The sequence below is a fragment of the Urocampus carinirostris genome, chromosome 4 (genome assembly GCF_059441175.1).
Source record: "Urocampus carinirostris isolate Australia breed hairy pipefish chromosome 4, RoL_Ucar_1.0, whole genome shotgun sequence".
NCBI classification, from domain to species: domain Eukaryota; kingdom Metazoa; phylum Chordata; class Actinopteri; order Syngnathiformes; family Syngnathidae; genus Urocampus; species Urocampus carinirostris.
The window spans coordinates 20,150,019-20,169,417 of NC_142352.1; the positions used below are offsets into that span (position 1 = coordinate 20,150,019).

The 19,399-nt window shown below is 37.5% G+C and overlaps 2 protein-coding genes across 4 annotated transcripts in view; one reads left to right on the plus strand and one right to left on the minus strand.

The window, feature by feature from the left end:
* The first annotated feature begins 3,583 nt into the window (after positions 1 to 3,583).
* LOC148367063 (uncharacterized) lies at positions 3,584 to 18,189 on the plus strand. Of its 2 annotated transcripts, none has more exons than XR_015850261.1 (4): positions 3,584 to 3,712; positions 4,630 to 4,733; positions 9,232 to 9,292; positions 17,740 to 18,189. XR_015850261.1 is itself a non-coding variant. In XM_088333860.1 (4 exons), the coding sequence occupies exons 1-4, from the start codon at positions 3,648 to 3,650 to the stop codon at positions 11,296 to 11,298; spliced, it is 309 nt and encodes a 102-aa protein (XP_088189986.1). In that variant the 5' UTR covers positions 3,584 to 3,647; the 3' UTR covers positions 11,299 to 11,847. The 2 variants fall into 2 exon arrangements, 1 of the variants encoding a protein (XP_088189986.1); XM_088333860.1 differs by lacking the exon at positions 17,740 to 18,189 and adding an exon at positions 11,220 to 11,847.
* mapk8ip1b (mitogen-activated protein kinase 8 interacting protein 1b) overlaps positions 9,359 to 19,399 on the minus strand; it is a 44,473-nt gene continuing 34,432 nt past the window's right edge. For both annotated transcript variants that reach the window (XM_088333859.1, XM_088333858.1), the window contains exons 7-12: positions 17,732 to 17,904; positions 16,695 to 16,798; positions 16,504 to 16,620; positions 15,998 to 16,068; positions 14,549 to 14,647; positions 9,359 to 11,564 (exon numbers count right to left, since the gene is read on the minus strand). In XM_088333859.1, the coding sequence (XP_088189985.1) occupies positions 11,492 to 11,564; positions 14,549 to 14,647; positions 15,998 to 16,068; positions 16,504 to 16,620; positions 16,695 to 16,798; positions 17,732 to 17,904 (637 nt within the window). In that variant the 3' untranslated portion in view covers positions 9,359 to 11,491. The remainder of the gene's footprint in view (positions 11,565 to 14,548; positions 14,648 to 15,997; positions 16,069 to 16,503; positions 16,621 to 16,694; positions 16,799 to 17,731; positions 17,905 to 19,399) is intronic.

The window sequence follows — 19,399 nt, forward strand, 5'->3', positions numbered from 1 at the left end:
TGTCTAGCTTTGATAAAGGGGCTTCTCGCTGCAACTAGCACAGGGTCTCCAAACTGCTGCCCGTGAAGAACACCCGAGTAGCCCACGGACTGGTTCCGAAAACATGTAATGCGTCATTGTGATTTTCTAAGAAATTTGATTTCTAAATGGCATGGTGTTTATAAGTAGACTGTGTCTATTTTGACTTTTAACATTTACAACCTGGTAATAGCGTAGTAATAAGCATATTAACATATTATTTTAGAAATGAAACTCAATCTGGTAGCTATTCACGCTAATCTGCAACAAAATAAGCAGCTCTCCGCTTCAAAAGGGCTGACGACCCCTGGGTGAGCACAACATTACCAACTAGCATTAGCAGGTTCTTTCATTTTCAACATTCGATAAGTCCGGCCCTCGGCCTCTAGCCAAATTTTAGATTTGGCCCTCCGATTGATGGGTTGTTAATCTTTGAGTGGACCGTCTTTCAGATTGATATGTAGAAGAATTGGTGTTTGAGACAATTAAAAAAAATCCACTTTAACAAGATAATTGACCTTCATTTACCCTCTGTGGATGATCTTGCAGCCTCTGCGTTCCACGTATCAGCTAGTTGAGGTGTTGAAGGGTGAGCCAGCACCAGATGGCCTCCGACTATGAATAATGCATCGTTGTTCAGAATGAGACAGCTTGAGTATAACTCCAGGTCATCTGAATGCCACGAGGTGGTGCCCGGGTGTTCGCTTCATGCTAGGTGGCACCAAAAACTTGAATTTGATTGACTCCCAGTTAGCATATTAAACACACTGAGATATACAGATTTTTACACGCACGCACATTGATTCCGCCTTTGTTGAAACAACAATGGTAAAATAATCTTAAAGATTGTGGGGGGCACGTTTTGAAGTAATAAAGTTGAGCGATATTTGATTTATGACCTCATTCGGATAACCAAAAGAGCGAGTCGTGGAAGAAAGCATTGTGGGATAATGGAGTCCAGGAAGTCAAGCCTAGTATTTTTCAACCAGTGTGCCGTGATGTAGAATATGCTGCAGTAAATTGCCCAAATTGCTATTATATAATAATCTTGCTTTCTTCAAATGGATAACTAACATTCAATAATATCACTTGGTGGCAGAAGAAAACGGCTTTTTTAATATAAAGTGGAACCTCGGTTTTCGAACGCCCCTCAGTTCGAACAAATCGGAGTCCGACCAAAAATTTTGAGAAATTCTTGCTTCGTTGTTCGGTCAAAAAATCGGAATTCGAATGCCGGTAATGCGTGAGTGCGTACGCTAGGGTGCGATGCTGAGCGGCGTACGAGTGTAGATCGCTCTTTTCGTGACCAACTGTTATCGCGTGCAGACGTGCTTTGTTTTGCTTTCGCTTTTAATATAGGTGTACGAAGTGTTTTAGCCCCTAAGTATGCCTCCGAATAAAATCAGTGCAAGCAGCAAAGTTGCTACAGGTGAAAAAAGAAAAGTAGTGCGTACAACTATTGCATTTAAGAAAGAAATAATAGCAAAATATGAAGGAGGTGTGCGAATGTCTGATCTTGCTAGGGAATACAGCATGGCTTCTGCTGACCACCACAAAGGTAAGAAATCCTATTCATAATTCTTTTTTTTTAATCCTTTTTTTTTATTTTTACATGTTCATGTTAGCGTAATCTTTTGTACGGAAGATTACGATAACGCCAACGTATGATTAGCCTGGCTTAGCTTTATGTTTATGTTAAACATTCAAAGTAAAAATTCAGGGTGTTGGAACGGAGCCCCCTTTCCAATGAAACGCTTACCACTTGTTGTGGAGACCCGGGTGCTAAATGACTTATAAACGAACAGATTTTCTTATTTTTACACATTCATGTTAGCGTAATCTTTCGTACGGAAGATTACGATAATGCCAACGTACGATTAGCCTGGGTCAGCTTTATGTTTACGTTAAACATTCAAGGTAAACATTCAGGGTGTTGGAACGGATTAAAACGGTTTACATTATTTTTAATGGGAAAAATGATTTCGGTAATCGAACAAATCGGTTTTTCGAACAGGGTTCTGGAACGGATTATGGTCGAGAACCGAGGTTCCACTGTACCATTTACATTCTCACAAGTTAGTACTGTATGTTTGATTACTTTTTGTGTTCAAGGAATCTGACCAACATTGCACTGCGAAAATAATGAAATATATTAAATATGGTAAACATTTTGCTCATCATTTGGCTGGATTGTTAACCGTCAGTGTGGTCGAGGCACCACTTCATCTGGTGTGAGTTGGGCAAGTACAGCCTGGCCGTGCCAATCCCAGTCGAGTTTTTTGGGTAGGTGTTTGTTCCCCAAGATGAAAAAGATAGTACAGATGCTGCCCTACTTACGAACGATCGTCCGGACCAATCTCGTTCGTTAGTTGCTTCAGTGCTATATTTTGTATGAAATGTATGTTTAAGGTTGTATGTTTAGGGCTTGTGTAAGTATGTTTAGGGGTTGTATAAGTAACCTGCATTGTTTTGTCCTAAAAAATAAACATTTCGTAAAAAAAATTTGCTCAATAAAGATAAAAAAAAGTGAAGTTTAACATAAATTTGGAAGATGGGCTTCAAAGAGTTAGGCTACTTTTTACTCCGTGGTAAAAAGTGGCAGAAAAAAGCGTTCCGACCATTTTCTCAACCGCATCAAGTTCTCTTATTCCACTTTCATTTCAGATGAAATGGCTCTTCTTTACACCAACCATATTGAATGGATGCACGAGAAATTAAACAATAGAAATGTCAAAATTCTTTGCGCCCAGGAGATACAGTACTGTATGTTTCCACACAAACTAGGAAGTGGAAGTGGATTTCTTCTTCAGGGTAGATGTTGAGTTACCTCTCACAGCGCCACACGCCGGTAGTGGCGGAAAGAAGCACAACAGTTATGTCCTGTACTCGGAAAAAGGTGCACACAATACAAAATCTCACTTACAGCAAAATAAAATAAAATAAAAGTTTATATTTCTTGGATTTCGCTTATCCATCTATCCATTTTCTGCACGCTTATCCGCACTAAGAGGGGTGCTGGAGCCCATCGCAGCTTTTTTTCAGGCAATGGACAGGGGTTTGAACAATTTTATTGACACTTTTAACACCTGAACTGGTTACAAGCCAGTCAATTTTGCTAATGAAATGAAATGAAATGAAATGAAATGAAATGATCTGCATTTTATATAGCGCTTTTCAAGTCAATGACTTCCCAAAGCGCTTTACAATGTGCTCCACATTTCCCAATAGCGGCCCTGCAGCCATGTAAGGCGCTAACCTGCTTATTGGGGGTATTAGGGGTTCAGTGTCTTACCCAAGGACACTTCGACATGTAACACGGGCGAGACGGGATTCGAACTGGGATCCCTTGATCCAAAGACGAACGCTCTACCACCTGAGCTACTGCCGCCCCAATGACGTGTTATTTTTGGAAGGTACCCTCCATGCGATAAACAACGTAATAACCTTTACACTTTTGAACACTTTTAATCATTTTCATCACAGTTCAGCTTTGAAGTTGCGTCATCCAACATCAACGTCATCACAGACTTCAAGCTCTATGATGTGCAAATATATTGTATTAATAGCGTGACACGGGCATAGTTTTTATTTTGGCCGACTAATCTTTGATGTAAACCGACCTAGCAAGAATGTTTCATTTTTTAATCTTTGCTCTTCTGTTTGGTCTAACTATTTCATTTCCGGTCTTAGACAGGTAAGAACATTATTTTTAATATTTTAAAGGGGGGAAAAATAGATACTTTGGTTTCAAGAGATTCCATTTGAAATATAACGGAATTTGAGTTGCTTGAGTCATGTATCGTGTAAGCTGAATTAAAATAAAAAACTGAAACGAGTGAGTACACTAATAGAAATGTTTTACCTGCTTTTATTTGATTATAAATTCAACACTTGTCCTTAAATAAGAAAAATGATTAAAAATAAGACATATAAGAATTTATTGTTCCTAGTGATAAAATCAATTTACTTGACCCATTATCTTTAAAATTTGAATACTCGGGAAATTTTCATGATCTATCATACTAATGTTAAATTGTATTTATTTATTTTATTTAAAAAAAATCACAAGTCGAGAGATATGTTTTTCTTTTACACTGTGAAATCCTTTCTTAGATAGGTGCCATGTTTGTCCACCAGCCAGCTGCCTCACTGGGCCGTTTATCATTAACCTGACCTCGTACCAGACAACACAGTGCTATCTGGTGGTCAATTATTATACATTGGGGTTTCAAATGAGCCAATTTATCTGATGATGGATGACAAATGTTGTTATAACCAAATGAATTCGTCATAAGATTTTTTCGGTTTTTGTCAACGTTTTTAACCATGTTTTCAAACTTTATTTTTTAAAGTATATTTTTATCCTATCACGTTTTTCCATATTTAGATCAACTTCATTGAAAAAATATCTGATTGGACAGATGACAAATCATTTAGCAAATATTCACATTTTTTTCACATTTTACAAAAATAATTCGAGTACCGCTGTATCAATGTATACCAAAATATATATGAAAATCAACAACTTTGGAGGTTCATTTTTTTCCCAGGTGACAGCAAAAATATGACTTTGTTATGCTGGTATCTGCAGTCTAAACATTTCCTCAACAGGGGCCGTATTTTTGTGAACCCTGCATCCAGAATCCACAAAGATATGTTGAAAATCGAGTTCCATTACTCCAGCAATGATCACCCATTTGTTGGGGACACTGACGGTAAGCTCTTCTCACTCTAAAGCAGGGATCACCAATGTTTTTGAAGCTAAGAGCTACTTACTTGTTACTCGATTCACGCAAAGGCCTAACAGTTTAATATGCATTTGTCAAATAACTTATCCTGGTTTTAAAATATTACTCACGATTCACGGATCCCTTGACCGCCAGGGTCTTCGGGGCACCACCTCATATGGTGTGTCTTAGGCAAGTACAGCCTGGCGGCACCCATCACAATTCTGTACTAGTTTCCATGGTTACCAGTTGCAGGAAAATCCAGCAGCAATCGAATAATATACAGCTGAATCTTCAATTTGTGGCTTACTCAAATCGGATTGGAGCAACCTAAGGGACCCTTCACTATGAGCGCATTTTTTTTTCAAATATTCTCACGGTATAGTGATATATTTAGCATTCATAAAGTGTAGCTGTTTTTAAAATCTTAATATTAAATTGTATTTACATGACAAATATCTATTATATAATTAAAACACAAACATTCAAGCGCCAGGGATTTCTCTTTGAAAATATGAAAGTTTGAACTGTTGTCTTTGAACACACTAGCGAACAGTTTACCGATCCTTACTGCATTGGTCCTCAAAGGACCAATGAGGACGCAACTCTGGACAGACTTCTCCACTGTTGACAGTCCCTTGCCTGTTTCCGCCCGTAGCAAAGTTGGAACCATTCCATTCCAATATGTTGTCCTCCCAGTTTTTTTTCTTCAGTCTTCTCCTGCCCCCAGGAGAATTATCTTGGTCAGTCCTGATGATCTTGTGACGTGACCATACCAATCAAGGTTCCTTCAGCGCACAGTTGACAACAGTTCTCCGTAGGGTCCAATGTGCCCTGAGATGGTGTTGCGCACCGTTTCTTTGGTCACATGGGCTAAGTAGCTGATGCCTAGAGGTTTTGTAGCATTGGATCTCCATGGCCTGAATTTTCTTTTCCAGTTTTGCTGTGAGAGGCTATGTTGCGGAAGCATAGAGGATGATGGAAGTAACCAGCGCTTGCATGAGTCTTATCTTTGATTTCAATGTTATGTTCTTGTCACTCCAGATGGGTTTAAGTCTGGCAAATCCGGCTTTGGTTTGAGCTATCCCGGCCATGATTTCTAGTTCTGAACCCTCTTCTAAAACGACTGCTCCAAGATATTCAAATTTGGTGACAGGTTCTAGCTCTTTGTGGTTGATGATGTTTGTGGTGATACCTTGGGGGTTGTTGGTCATTACTCTTGTTTTTTTCTGTGTTGATTTCCACTCCATACTGGATTGATGCTTCGTCTAGGCGATTGACCAGATCTCTGAGTTCCTGTTCGTCTCCTGCCAATCCGGCAATATCATCAGCAAAACGGAGGTTCGTGATGCTGTGTCCCCCAATACTGACTGTACCTTCATGTTGCTTCAGAGCTTCGGACTGAATCCTCTCCAGGAAGATGTTGAATAAAGTTGGAGAGAGAATGCAGCCCTGTTTCCCACCGAAGGGGTTTGTAACCACTCTCCAATGTAAAGGTGTCAAACATGCGGCCCGCGGGTCGAATCAGGCCCACTAAGGGTTTGAATCTGGCCCGCGAGACAACACTCAGAGAAGCGCAAGAGAAACACAAGCTGCAGGTTGAAATATGTCAACTTGATGTTGCCAAAGCCAGGTGCCTGCCTGCCTGCCTGCATGCCTGCCTGCCTGCAGGCCTGCCTGCCTGCCTGCAGGCCTGCTCTCTCTCTCTCTCTCTCTCTCTCTCTCTCTCTCTCTCTCTCTCTCTCTCTCTCTCTCTCTCTCTCTCTCTCTCTCTCTCTCTCTCTCTCTCTCTCTCTCTCTCTCTCTCACCCCTTTTCTCCCACTCTGTCTCTTTCACTCTCTCTGTCTCTCTGTCTCTTCCTTTGTTGCTCTTTGTCTCTCTCTCTCTTCCTACCCTTCGCACTTTTTCTCTTTTCTCTCATTCTGTCTTTTTATTTCTTTGGATTTCTTTCTTCCTCTCCCTTTCTTTCTCCCTCTCTCACGACTTCTCTTTTTATATATTTTGTTTCTCACGCTCTCTCCATTTTTTTCTTCCTTTGTCCCTCCCTCTCCCTCTTTCTCTTATTTCTTTATCTCTCTTTTTCTTTCTCTTTAATCTACTAGTCCTGGCCCCCGACAGAATGTTTGTTCTATGGCGTGGCCCCCGAGTTAAAATGAGTTTGACACCCCTGCTCCTATGGTACTATTGATAAGTTCTGCACTGTTGGCATTGGCATACAGTTGTTCAATTGTCTTTACTAGTTTCTGGCTCATAATGTACTTCCGCATGGTGCCCCACAAAGCATCCTGCCATACTCTGTCAAACGCCTACTTCAAATCAACAAAAACGTAATGGATGTTTCTCTGGTGTTGTTGAAACGTCTCACATAGGATTCACATATTTAAAAACAGTTCTGTGCTGCTCCTTCCCTCCCTGAATCCTGCATGTTCTTCAGCTAGGATGTTTTATGCCTATGGTTTCAGTCTCTTCAGCAGGACCTTTAGCATAACCTTACTTGCATGCCTGATGATACTTAAGGTTCTGTAGTTTGAGCATAGATGAAGGTTTCCTTCCTTTGGTAGTATAGTTACTGGCGATTTTTTCCATACAGATGGCCACTGTCCTTTTTGCCAGATCTTTCTGCAAATCTTTGTCAAAATGTCTATAGTTTGCTCTTCACCATTTCGTATGAATTCTGATGGAATGTTGTGATTCCTGGATACTTTCTGTTGTTCAGTGAGTTAATTGCGGCCTGTACCTCACTGTACAGAAAACAGTGTAAATGTGTACTGAACATTTATCAAAACGGCGATTCATCACCCCGTTTTCCTTGTCCAATATAGTTTCACCAAAGTATTTGATTTTTTAGTGTCAACTTATACAAAATGGGTACTTGGCTATGCAACTGTAACTAAAACATTTGAATAACATTACCCTCATCCTCGATGCACATGGTTTAATGCAGGGGTCAGCAATAAGAGAGTTTGGAGCTGCAAATTGCTCTTTGGTGCTCCCTAGTGGCTTCCTGGCTCTCTTTCATAAATGGTTATTAATATGGTTTCTGTAGGAGGAAAACATGATGCAAACATTTATTTACCAATGGATACAGATGTATACAGTATATAAATAAAGTATGTGTTGCCTTCTTTTTACGGCTTGTATTAAGCTATAATTATTTTTTGCAGATGCAACCATGTTAAGATTTTTTTATTGGTCCAATATGGCTCTTAACATTTTGGATTGCCAACCCTAGCTTAATGGTACAGACCTTCTATTACCAAGGTGTACTTTCCACCGCATCAAAAGCAAAACGCTTTAGAATGTTAAAGTTTGAAATTAATATAATGGTTTGCACTGTTTGGCACAAATAAACACCCATAAAAATGGTCTGTTAACAGCTTTGGCAAGGCACTATACCAGGGGTCGGGAACCTATGGCTCGCGAGCCATATATGGCTCTTTCTATAAGTATCTGTGGCTCAGAGACCAATTTGATTGCATGCAAAATTTCTCCATCGCGTTCAAAACCGGAGTTGTCTATCCTATTCAGGTACACGTAAAGACAAACCAAAGCTATATTCAAAGGCAACACTTCGCAGTATATATAGGGCACGTTTTTCACTACAAATTACAGTCAAGGTGTCACACAAAAAAAGGGGGAAAAAAACTCGTTTTGGCTGTACAACGCTAAAGAATCCTTTATTTAAAAGTTCACTATATAATCTGTGTTCAGTGTTCAGATACTTTATGATGAATCCACAGAACTGTAAATACGCCAAAACACCGGAAGAGAACTTAGTCATTTGATTGGGTGAGTGGGAGGGATGGGTGGAGCTATGCAAAAAGTACAAGCATTCCCTCCCATCTCTCGCCAAAGGTAAGCACATAAGGCTCCCTATTCTCAGAATGTTGTGACGTTTTTACAAAATAAATGCTTGCATCTGGTTTTGAAACCAATATGTATGAAAAAAAGGGTCAAAAGGAGTTTAACCGATCTTGAGTAATTGCAAGAAAGAGACAAGTTTAAAGTGGTCTGTTTGTTGAATTTGGGACAGGGGCTCTGGCATTATTCTCTTTTCATAATTTTTATCAAATCATCAAAAATAAATGTGCTGAAGACTAAGCTTTTGTCTGGGGCGCCGGTTTAGCAATTTAGTAAATTTGTCTCATAATATATGGTGTGGCTCTTTCCCAAAATAAAATTAATATTTTTTGCTTTTATGGCTCTTTGAGTCAAAAAGGTTCCCGACCCCTGCACTATACTATACTATAGTCACTATAGTCACAACACAAAAGAAGCCATGCTGAGATGCGTTCACTTACATTATGACCAAATTTTAGTCCAAATTAAACTTCACGGTTTTTCCCGCAGCGTATATAAAATATCTTCAGAGCCTATACACAGGCTACTCAGGTGCTGTTAGGTATCTACCTGCTGGTGAACCCTGCGCTAGAGATTATGCTTTTGTGTTTTCCATTTCCAATAATTATATTCTTTGAATTACAGATTACGGCCAGACGCCCCTGAACGACCCATTTGACACTTCTTACCCAGATCTGGAGAAAGAGTATTATTGAACATTTTTTGCCTAATTTTCTGCCCACGATGCAAAAATAATACCAGGACACAAGACCATTGTTTAAAATATTTTTAAATAAAGAAGTCACAACTAAAAAGAATCAAAAATAAAGATTTCACTCACTTAACCATAAATTAGTACAGATAATTACAGATAATAAAGTTATACGACAAGTGTGTACAATTTTCATGTAGCTCCCCCTAATGGCATTTGTTGTCTGGCTTTTCTTCCTTGTCAGAAGTTAACAGGGGTCTTCAGGCAAAAATGAAAATTCTCTACAAACATTCATTAATTATAAATGTCATAAAATCATCTCTTTCAAATAAATGCTAATGATAATGGATGGATAACATTTCTTTCTGCTTTCTTACTGAAAAACAAGAGTTGTGCTATTTTGTTAGACGATTTTTGTATGGAGGACCAAAAATGCCCAAATCTAAAGTAATTGTGAATTTAAATAAAACCCAATAAAAAAAATACTAGAAAATACAAATAAAAACCTATGAAATATATAAAAATTAAAAAAAGAAATAAATTATATAAAATATTGAAATATATATTTAATATATTCATATTTGTTTGTTTGGATCCCTTAACCACACGGGTCTTAGGGGCAACATTTACCTGTGGTGTGTCTTGGGCAAAAACAACCTAGTGGCGCCGTTCCCCCTCCAGGCCAGATATATTAATAAAGAGTTTTAAATGTTATATTATATATTTTATATCACATGTATTTTTTCTTCATTTCATGCTGTCCAAGCAGTTATTTCCACTTTTATTTCTATTATTCGGATCCCTATAATTTTTTCTTTTAACCATACATGTTTGTGTCTGCCAAAAATAAAAAGATTTGATTTTAAATATAATAAAAACAAAATGTATAAAAAAATTAAAAATCTAATAAATATACAGGTCGAAAATACAAAAATAAAAAACTGGGTTAGAAAAGCAAGATTATGTGGATATATACAAATCATTACATGATATTTACCTTTAATATATAGATATACAATTATAAATTATAATAAAAAATTAAACAAAACAGGCTGTCATTTCCACTTCTATTTTATTATTTAGGTGCTTATATTTTTTTTATATTTTCATAATTGTACTATAAATATAAGTAAGTAAAAACACAAAAATAATAAACAGGGTTAAAAAAAAAAGAAAGATTGTGTGGATATCAATAAAAAAGTATTCAAACAATTTAATATACATTTGATATATAAATATAGATGCATTAATTATCATTATAAATCCATTAGATATTATTTGGTCCTTCTTTTTCTTGACTGTATACTTTTTATGTTTGCATTTTACATTTTGGAATACAATTGTTAATACTTATTTAAAATTAAATTCCAAAACCTAATGAAAAAAAGTACTGCATAAATAAATCTTATTTTTTAAATTCTATTATTGAATTACACTTTTAAGATTTTTTAAATACTAAATTAAAAAACGTAATGATAAAAATGTATACATGCATGCAAGTATTAAGGTATGCAACTTCGAATCATTTTAACATTTCTCACTAATTAAATCATCTAGATTTTTGCTAGATTTAGTTTTAAGTAGGGCAATTTTGGTCCTCATACTTTGGAGACATAGTGGGGAAAAAAGGCGAGGTGGGAGAACAGCGGAGAAGGTCTCGATGAACGATGAAAAAGAGGCACTAGTAGTAAAGTTCTCTGCTTCTCCTGCGTACCTGCCATTATCTCCGTCCCTTCGCTTGAGCTCGTTTCCGTTTTTGTCCCGCGTGGATTGTTTTTTGAAAAACACACAAAAGTGAAGAAGCACAATTTGTCTGGGTTCTAAAAATACATCAAGTCCGTTTGATCAGGGCTCCTCAGCATCTGATGACTCTTCACATCCATTGGTAGTTTGATTTCCAAGGATGTTTTTCCATTTCTAGTGTAAAACAAGGCTTGTACCTTCGGAGGCAACTGCTACTTCACCGCGCCCCGTCTGTGCTCAACCCGGACATCCGGTGATCACGATGCCATTTTTTGCATAATATTCTTGCCTCAAGAACGTTCCTTTGGCTTCTTCCTTTGTCCTGCTGCTTGCTGCTTAGATAAGTCTTTTTTTTTTTTTTGTTCAATTTTTTTGTAAGTGTGTCCTTCATGCAACATCATGTTATGATACAGTGCACCGTACAAGGCTGTAGTTGAAGGCAGGACGAGGTTACTCTAAGTAGATATCTTCGATGGGGCATGAAAACTCCACAAATTCTTTGTAATAGAACTGGAAGGCTTTCCTAAAAAAACGACAAAAAAACACATTATTTGGTAGGGTTCAGTCTAGGTAGAGGTGAGATCGCTGACTTTTTTATTTTTATCATCCACACGTCATTGTTCTTTGTTTCTTTTTCTTTGGCTTCCGTGCAATGGGTTTAGTCCCCCTCTAGCACAGCGCCGAGCGCGCCGGGGGACTAAAAAAAAGTCAGCGAGAAAGAAGCCCAGCCCAAATGTAATGATTGAAATTTTAGGCCAGACCTAACCCAGATTTGGGGAGGAGCTCGGGCTTAAGATCTTACCTCTAAGTCTGGGTGACAAATTTAGAATATTTAAAAACCTACTTCTCATTAAAAAAAAAAAAATGATATCTATATTTTACAATTTTTTTCACTCATTTTTTTCTGGATTCTTGTATTGAAGTGCAAACAATGAAGGGGAAAATGGCAACAACAATAAAAAAATAGAATACAAATCAACCAAATACAATTATAAATGTATAAATAATAAACAATAAAGAACAAAATAGGAATATTTATACAATTGAACAAGAAAAAAATACAAAAAAAATAAATTTATGAAATATGATCTATAAGAAAAAAATAAAAATATTTGTACTAAAAATTAAAACTAAAATTGTCACAATTATTATTTTGTCTCAAATTCATATTCACAGTGCTTGCGGGACAGGGTAATTATTATATTTTATTAATGTTATACAGTGGGACCTCGCTACTTTGCGGGTTCAGAGCTTCACGGGTCTAAAAAAATAATAGTAATAAAATAAAATAATAAGTAATAAGTATTTTTAAAAGGGGCGTCGCTACTTCGCAGTTCGACGTTCGCGGGTTCAGAACTTAGCGGGTCTAAAAAATAATAATGATAAAATAAAATAATTAAAAAAAAAAAAAAAATATATATATATATATATATACTTTTTTTTAAGCATTTTTGAAGGGGCGGCGCTACTTCGCGGATTTTCAGTTTTCGCGGGTGGTTTTGGTCCCCATTAACCGCGATAACTGAGGGATTACTGTATTTTATTTTACAGTATTTATCTTAATTTTTAATGGAATGTTTGGGAGTATATTGAGTGTATTTAAAAAGTGGAAAAGAAATAACATACAGTGAATATAAAAAAAAGCACTAAAGAAAATAGAACATAATTCAAATGAGCAAAAAAAAAAAAACAGCAAAAATAAAAAAAATAAAACAAAGAATGATTTATTTTGTCTTAATTATTTTCACAGTGCATAAACAGAGACTTTGATTAATTTATATTATGTATTTTGGTATATTTTACTGTCATTTTAAACAAAGAAACAAAAAACACAAGTCAAAATAAGAATGAAATTATGGATAATTTAGATGATTTGAATTTTTTAAAAAAAACACAAAATACTGATGCAAAAGTAAAACAAAATTTTGGTTCAGTACAGGGCAATTCTTTTGTTCTTTTTAGCAATGTTTTTTTGGGCACCAAATAAGCCACCAGTAAGCACTCAAAAAACACAACATACATATATACATATAAACATAAAGATTATTTATATATACAGTATATATATACAGTATATATATACAGTATATATATATATATATATATATATATATACATATACACACACACACACACGCACACAAATATACACATACATATATATAATGTACATACATATTTAACAACCTGGGTAGAGCTCAACCATGAGAGACAGAATATGGAAAAAAATGTGGAGATTCACATTGTTTTTTTTTTTTTTTAAGAACCCATTCCCAAATTAGAGTGGAAGATAAGTATTTGGTCAATTACATACAAGCAAGATGTCTGGCTGTCAAAGAGGTCAAACTTTTATGTAAAACAAGGTCTAACGAGGCTCCACTCGGTATCGGTATAAATCGGTATAAATGACACCAGTCCACAACCTCAGTCAGCCACACTCCAAACTCCACTATGACAAAGACCAAAGAGCTGTCAAAGGACATTAAATACAAAATTGTAGAACAGCAACAGGTTGAGAAGACTGAATCTGCAATCAGTAAAACTTCTAGTCTAAAGAAATCACCTGTGGGGGCAATTATTAGAAAATGGAAGAGCTCTAATACCACTGATAATTTCACTTGATCTGGGGGTCCGCTTCAAAATCATAACAATAACAGCAAAAATCCCAGAACCACACGACGGGGACCTAGTGAATGACCTACAGAGAGCGGGGAGCACAGTAACAAAGGCTACTATCAGTAACACATTTTGCCGCCAGGGACTCGAATCCTGCACTGACAGACGTGTGCCCCTGCTGAAAAAGTACACGTCCAGACCCATCTAGCATTTGGATGGCCCACAAGAGGACTGGGAGAACTTCCTGGTAGAAAGATCCTTGTGTTTGGAGTAGAAATAACACTGAATTGCATCCAAAGAACACCTTACCCACTATGAAGCATGAGGATGGAAACACCATGCTTTGGGGCTGTTGTTCTGTAAAGTGACCAGGACGAGTGATCCATGTAAAGGAAAGAATGAATGGGGCCCTTCTTCATGAGATTTCGAGTAAAAATCGCATTCCATTAGCAAGGGCATCAAAGATGAGATGTGGCTTTCAGCAGGAGTCTTTTGGCATGACAATGGTCCCAACACACAAAGAAGTGACTTCCTAAGAAGGCTTTAATTGTTTTGGAGTGGCCTAGCTAGTCTCCAGATGTCAACCTCAGAGGAATACTGTGGAGGTAGTGTAAAGATCGTGGTGCCCTAAGGAAGCCAAAAAATATCACTGTTCTGGAGGAGAACTGCAGGGAGGAATGAGCCAAAATAACAGCAATGTTGTGTGAAAGCTGGTGAAGAGTTACAGAAAACGTTCAGCCTCAGTGTTTGCCAACAAAGGGTACAAAGGGTATTGCGATAAACACACACACACACACACACAAAGATATATATAATTATACAATTAACTTTTCTTTGGCCAATATTTTTTTAGATGCTGTGGTGCATTTTTAATTGAGCAGTATTACTCACCCTACTGATTCTGCAACAGCCTTGGTTGAATTTTCAGACACAAACACATGGCAAGCAAATCTCTGGTCTGCCGGGTGCTTGGTAATGAAGCCGAAATATCTGCAGTGAACAACAAAACAACAAATAGGGTGTGTTCAACTTTTTCATGGCACTTTTTTAGGACTTTCCAATCCGATTTGTCAATTACCCCAGTACCATTAAAAAAACAATCCAATGTACCTCATGTATTTTGCCCAGCCACAAATATACTTGCTTTTTGTGTCCATTTATCAAAACAAATGATTTTTAGATCTTGGGTAAGAAAACTCCTGTTTCTTCCCACATTCTAAAAACATGCAGGTCAGGTTAATTGGCCGGTTCAAATTGTCCCTAGGTGGGAACGAGCGTGTAATTTGGATGTCTCTCTGTGCCCTGCAACTGACTGGTAACCAGTTCAGGGTGTCCCCTGCCCACTGCTTGAAGATGGCTGGGATGGGTTCCAGAAACCCCGCGACCCTACTGAGGATAAGCGGTGCGAATAATGAATGAAATAAGTCTTAACTATATTTGTTTTGGAGACGAATCTCTCCCCATATAAGAGTTCGGTAAAAATGAGTTATACAGTATGTAGCTTACATTTTCAGTTGCAGGAAGTTCTTCCCATTAAAATGAAATGAAATGATCTGCATTTATATAGCGCTTTTCAAGTCAATGACTTCCCAAAGAGCTTTACAATGTGCTCCACATTTCCCAATAGCGGCCTTGCAGACATGTAAGGCCGCTTATTGGGGGTTTTAGGGGTTCAGTGTCTTACCCAAGGACACTTTTGACATGTAACACGGACCAGCCGGGATTCGAACTGGGATCCCTTGATCCCAAGACGAGCGCTCCACCTCCTGAGCTACTGCCGCCCCTTTACAATTTATCACTGGGAAACGCTTACATTTTTTGCAAGCACATAATAAATGCCCATAATTGATATGTCATCCATGAACTGATACGCATTTCATAGTGCCCTGTTAAGGTGTAGCATTCATCTGTCTTTTTGTGCCCGACCCCTAGGGGGCGATGCCATACAAACCAACACCAGCTGCCATTAAACAAGACGGAAAAATGCCAAGGAAAAGCAAAACCACCAGAGAGCAGTGTCCGTGGCATTTTTAGAGAACTTGTTGAGAAACATGGCAACAATGTCAAGCATTTTCAAGCACTTCACCCAAAATACAAGCACTTTTCAATCCTTGAAAACATTAAAATTCAAGCATTTTCAAGGATTCCAAGCACCGGTATGAACCTTGAAAAAGCACTCACTTCTTCAACTTAACCAGCTTTGTGTCATTGTAATTTTCATTTTTGACGTTTTTTTTAAAATTTGAAATAAGACTCGCATAAAAACCTTAATTAGAAAAATCTACATATTTTGTTAGAAAAGAAGAGTTTTCTCTATTTCAAGTACTTCAGTTGACTTACTTGCAGTTTTTGGGGTGATAACCACAGAAGGAGACGTTCTTTAACTGGAAAAAGTGGCTGCATTCGTTACTCTGACGGAGAGGAAAGGCCATAGAGTTAGGTCTTCTTCAAATGTGCAGTTTGGAGAAAATGTGATGAACATCTAAATAAAGTCAATTTTAAAAAAAAAACTAAATTTACAAAATTAACAGTACAAAATAAAACAAAAAGGAAATGTCTCCAACCCTATGTATTAAATATTTGTTCTGCCTTTTGTCCTGATAGTATTTTTCTTGTCTTTTAAGTCTTTATTACATGTATACCACGGAGTACCATGTCAAATCTTGTTCCAATCAATATTTACTACGTTGCTCTCAAAAACAATAAAACTCAATTCAATTCTAAATAAAATCTCGCCATTCTACAGTTGCTGATATGAGTGCATGTAGATTATAAACTCGGCCTCAAGGTGGCAACAGAGAGTCGTCGTTTAGTCCATACAGAAAAAAGTCAGTATGCAGGCTTACTCGGTCACAGGAGTAATAATCCTCATGAACCGCCAGTTTGATTCCCTTCACACTAATTTCCAGGACACACGATGAGGGCGGGTTGTGCTTGACTGTCATTTTTCGGTTGGTGGCAATCTGGGGGGACCAATTGTCCGTCAAGACGCTTCATTATCATAACAAAAGATTAAGATAATAATGGAAAGTCTTACCTTCTGCATAGCTGCACAAAGAACGTCATTTCCTTTGTGGTAGGGCACTTGGACCGAGCCTAGGAACTTGAGCGGGTATCGATCAAGCCATTCACTATTCTTTTCTGAAAAGATATCAGTGAGAGTGACTCTCAAATCACCGCTAGAGGTCGCTGTAGTTTAGGCAAAATTCGGAAAACTAATTCCATATTTTCTTGCGCGATGAAAGATGAATTCTAGAAAGTTAAAGGATATTAAAAATTGTGTGAATCCTGGTGAGAGAGACCAAATGTAAATGTAGCGTTTTTCAAGTCAATGAAGGCATTAGGGATTCAGTGTCATGCCCAAGGACACCTCAACATATAACACGGAAGACGGACAACTTACCTCTTGAGCTAATGAGTTGAAAGTTAAATTTATTTTCTCTATTAATATGTGTTAACAATGCCCAACTGTCAAACTGTCCTTGGGCAAGTCACTAAACCCCTAAATCCCCCGATAAGAAGGTAGCCACCTTGCATGTCTGACTCCCTATGGGTGTTTGAATGGGTAAGTGTGAAATATATTGTAAAGCGCTTAAGGAGAATTTCAGTGACTTAAAAAGCACTACATAAATGCAGTCCATTTACAATTTTTAGCATTAAACGTAGTTCAAACTACCCTTAAGCTTTATTTTCCAATGCGCCCATCTGCTTTCATCTGGCCTGTTTGGAGCGGAACAAACCACCAAAAAGATGAAAAAAGTTTATTTAAGCGTGTGTAAGAAATGCAGGCAAACCATGTGTTACTCTGCCGCCATGTCATGGCTATAAGTTATTATTGCAGCCTTAAAATGCTGCACTGCACCTTTAAATGAATATTTTTTTACAACACCAGGGCTCACTATATAATAGACACTTGGCCTTGAAGAAAATAAATCTTCATTGGATACATTGATTTCTAGTATTTGATGAAGACATCTAAAAACATACAATCAATACTAAGGGAGGCTATTTTTTGGTTTTACTTTCATAAATTAATAGTCACATCAAGTCTGTCTCCTTTTTGTGTTTGCTTACCTTTAAAGCTATCAGTCTCCCTCGTGACCTCGGTGGCATAGTAAGCAGGGAAGATCCCCCGCGCCCCCGTTCTCATGTTGAAGCCCTCGTACCAGTAATCGTCCCCTTGAACCTCCACCAGCAACGGATCATCCATTTCCAGCTCTAATTCGTCATCATGCCTTGGAACAAACCTGAAGGGGGAAAAAGGGATACGAAAAAGTAAAGAATAAATAAAATGATCTGTATTTATGACTTGCATTTATATAGTGCTTTTCAGGTCAATGACTTCCCAAAGCGCTTTACAATGTGCTCCACATTTCCCAATAGCGGCCCTGCAGCCATGTAAGGCGCTAACCTGGGGGGTATTAGGGGTTCAGTGTCTTACGCAAGGACACTTCGACATCTAACATGGACGAGCCGGGATTCGAACTGGGATCCCTTGATCCCAAGACGAGCCCTCTACCTCCCGATTACTGATTGAGTAATAATCTAACAAAGTGGAAAAATGTATAATAGTATTCACCGCAGTACTCTTACTAACGGCGGTTACAGATTGTTAGGTATTTACTCAATTTGCAAATTTCAAAATAGAAAAAAAGTATGAGAGAATTTCCCCCCAGTATTTTTATAGCGTCAATTACAGATTCTAATGTGCAATTGGGTAATAATGTAGCAAAGTAAAAAATTGTATTAAAGTATTTCCTCCCAGTACTCTATCATTGATTACTGATTAAAATTTCTTTGGAAACATTGTGTCGAATCCAGTTTAACCTAGAGGCAAAACAATACTTGCGGTGGTCTGAAGACAGAGGAAAAGAAAGCTGTCGTTGCAGCTAGTTTGACGTCATGTTGTGCGTTGGTGTGCCAGAGTCAGAAAAAACAGTTAGTGATCGTAAATTGAAGTGTAACAGGATCCAAGTGGACCCTCCTGTTCAAAGAAAAAGAGTTGTGGGTAAATACATTATAAAGAAAAGATTGGACCGAGGCACTCATCAACACCGCACACTTCATATCAGGTAAGAGAAATTAAAGGTTCATTATTGTTGCTATCAAGTCCATATTACTTATCATTATATCGGTAAAATATCTTGTTATTTTCTTAGCTTCAGGTAAGCGTATAGCCTAAATGCCAACAGTAGCCCTTTAAACACTGCTTCGGTCGAAAAGAAAAAAACAGGCACGCATTGCAAACAATCGTTGGTCCCACAATCAAAGGAAATCATTAGATAAATTAAATCATTCATGTGTTTTTTTTTTTTTTTAAGAAAAGCATCTCTTGATCGCATTAAGAAAATAAGATATTTTGCCGAAAGAATAAGTCATACAGACTCGATAGCAACAATCATAAACGTTAAAATTCTCTTAACTGAAGTGCGTACTGCAACCCGAGATTTTTGATGAGTGCCTTGGTCCAATCTTTTCGCTATAATGCTATTAACGACAACTTTTCTTTTTCTTTGGTCAGAAGAACTTACGATCACTTAACGTTATTTCTCCGGATATCACACTCAACCTGATATTTGACACCAAATTTGCAGGAACGAAAGCTTGGTTTCTTCAGTGTTTTGACCAGCACGAGGATTCTTTTGCCTCCAGCTTTGACTTTGACCTCACCCAATGAAAGGGTCTATAATTACCAAAATAGCAAACTGTATAAAAGTGTTTATCACAGTACTCTTACAAGCA

Excerpts from the sequence above, each read along its gene's own strand:
- LOC148367063 (XM_088333860.1), top strand. The coding sequence starts at position 3,648 with ATGTTTCATTTTTTAATCTTTGCTCTTCTGTTTGGTCTAACTATTTCA. Across the intron at positions 4,734-9,231 it reads ATTTGTTGGGGACACTGACG|ATTACGGCCAGACGCCCCTG; the intron begins GTAAGCTCTTCT and ends TTTGAATTACAG. Across the intron at positions 9,293-11,219 it reads TACCCAGATCTGGAGAAAGA|TGTAAAACAAGGCTTGTACC; the intron begins GTATTATTGAAC and ends TTCCATTTCTAG.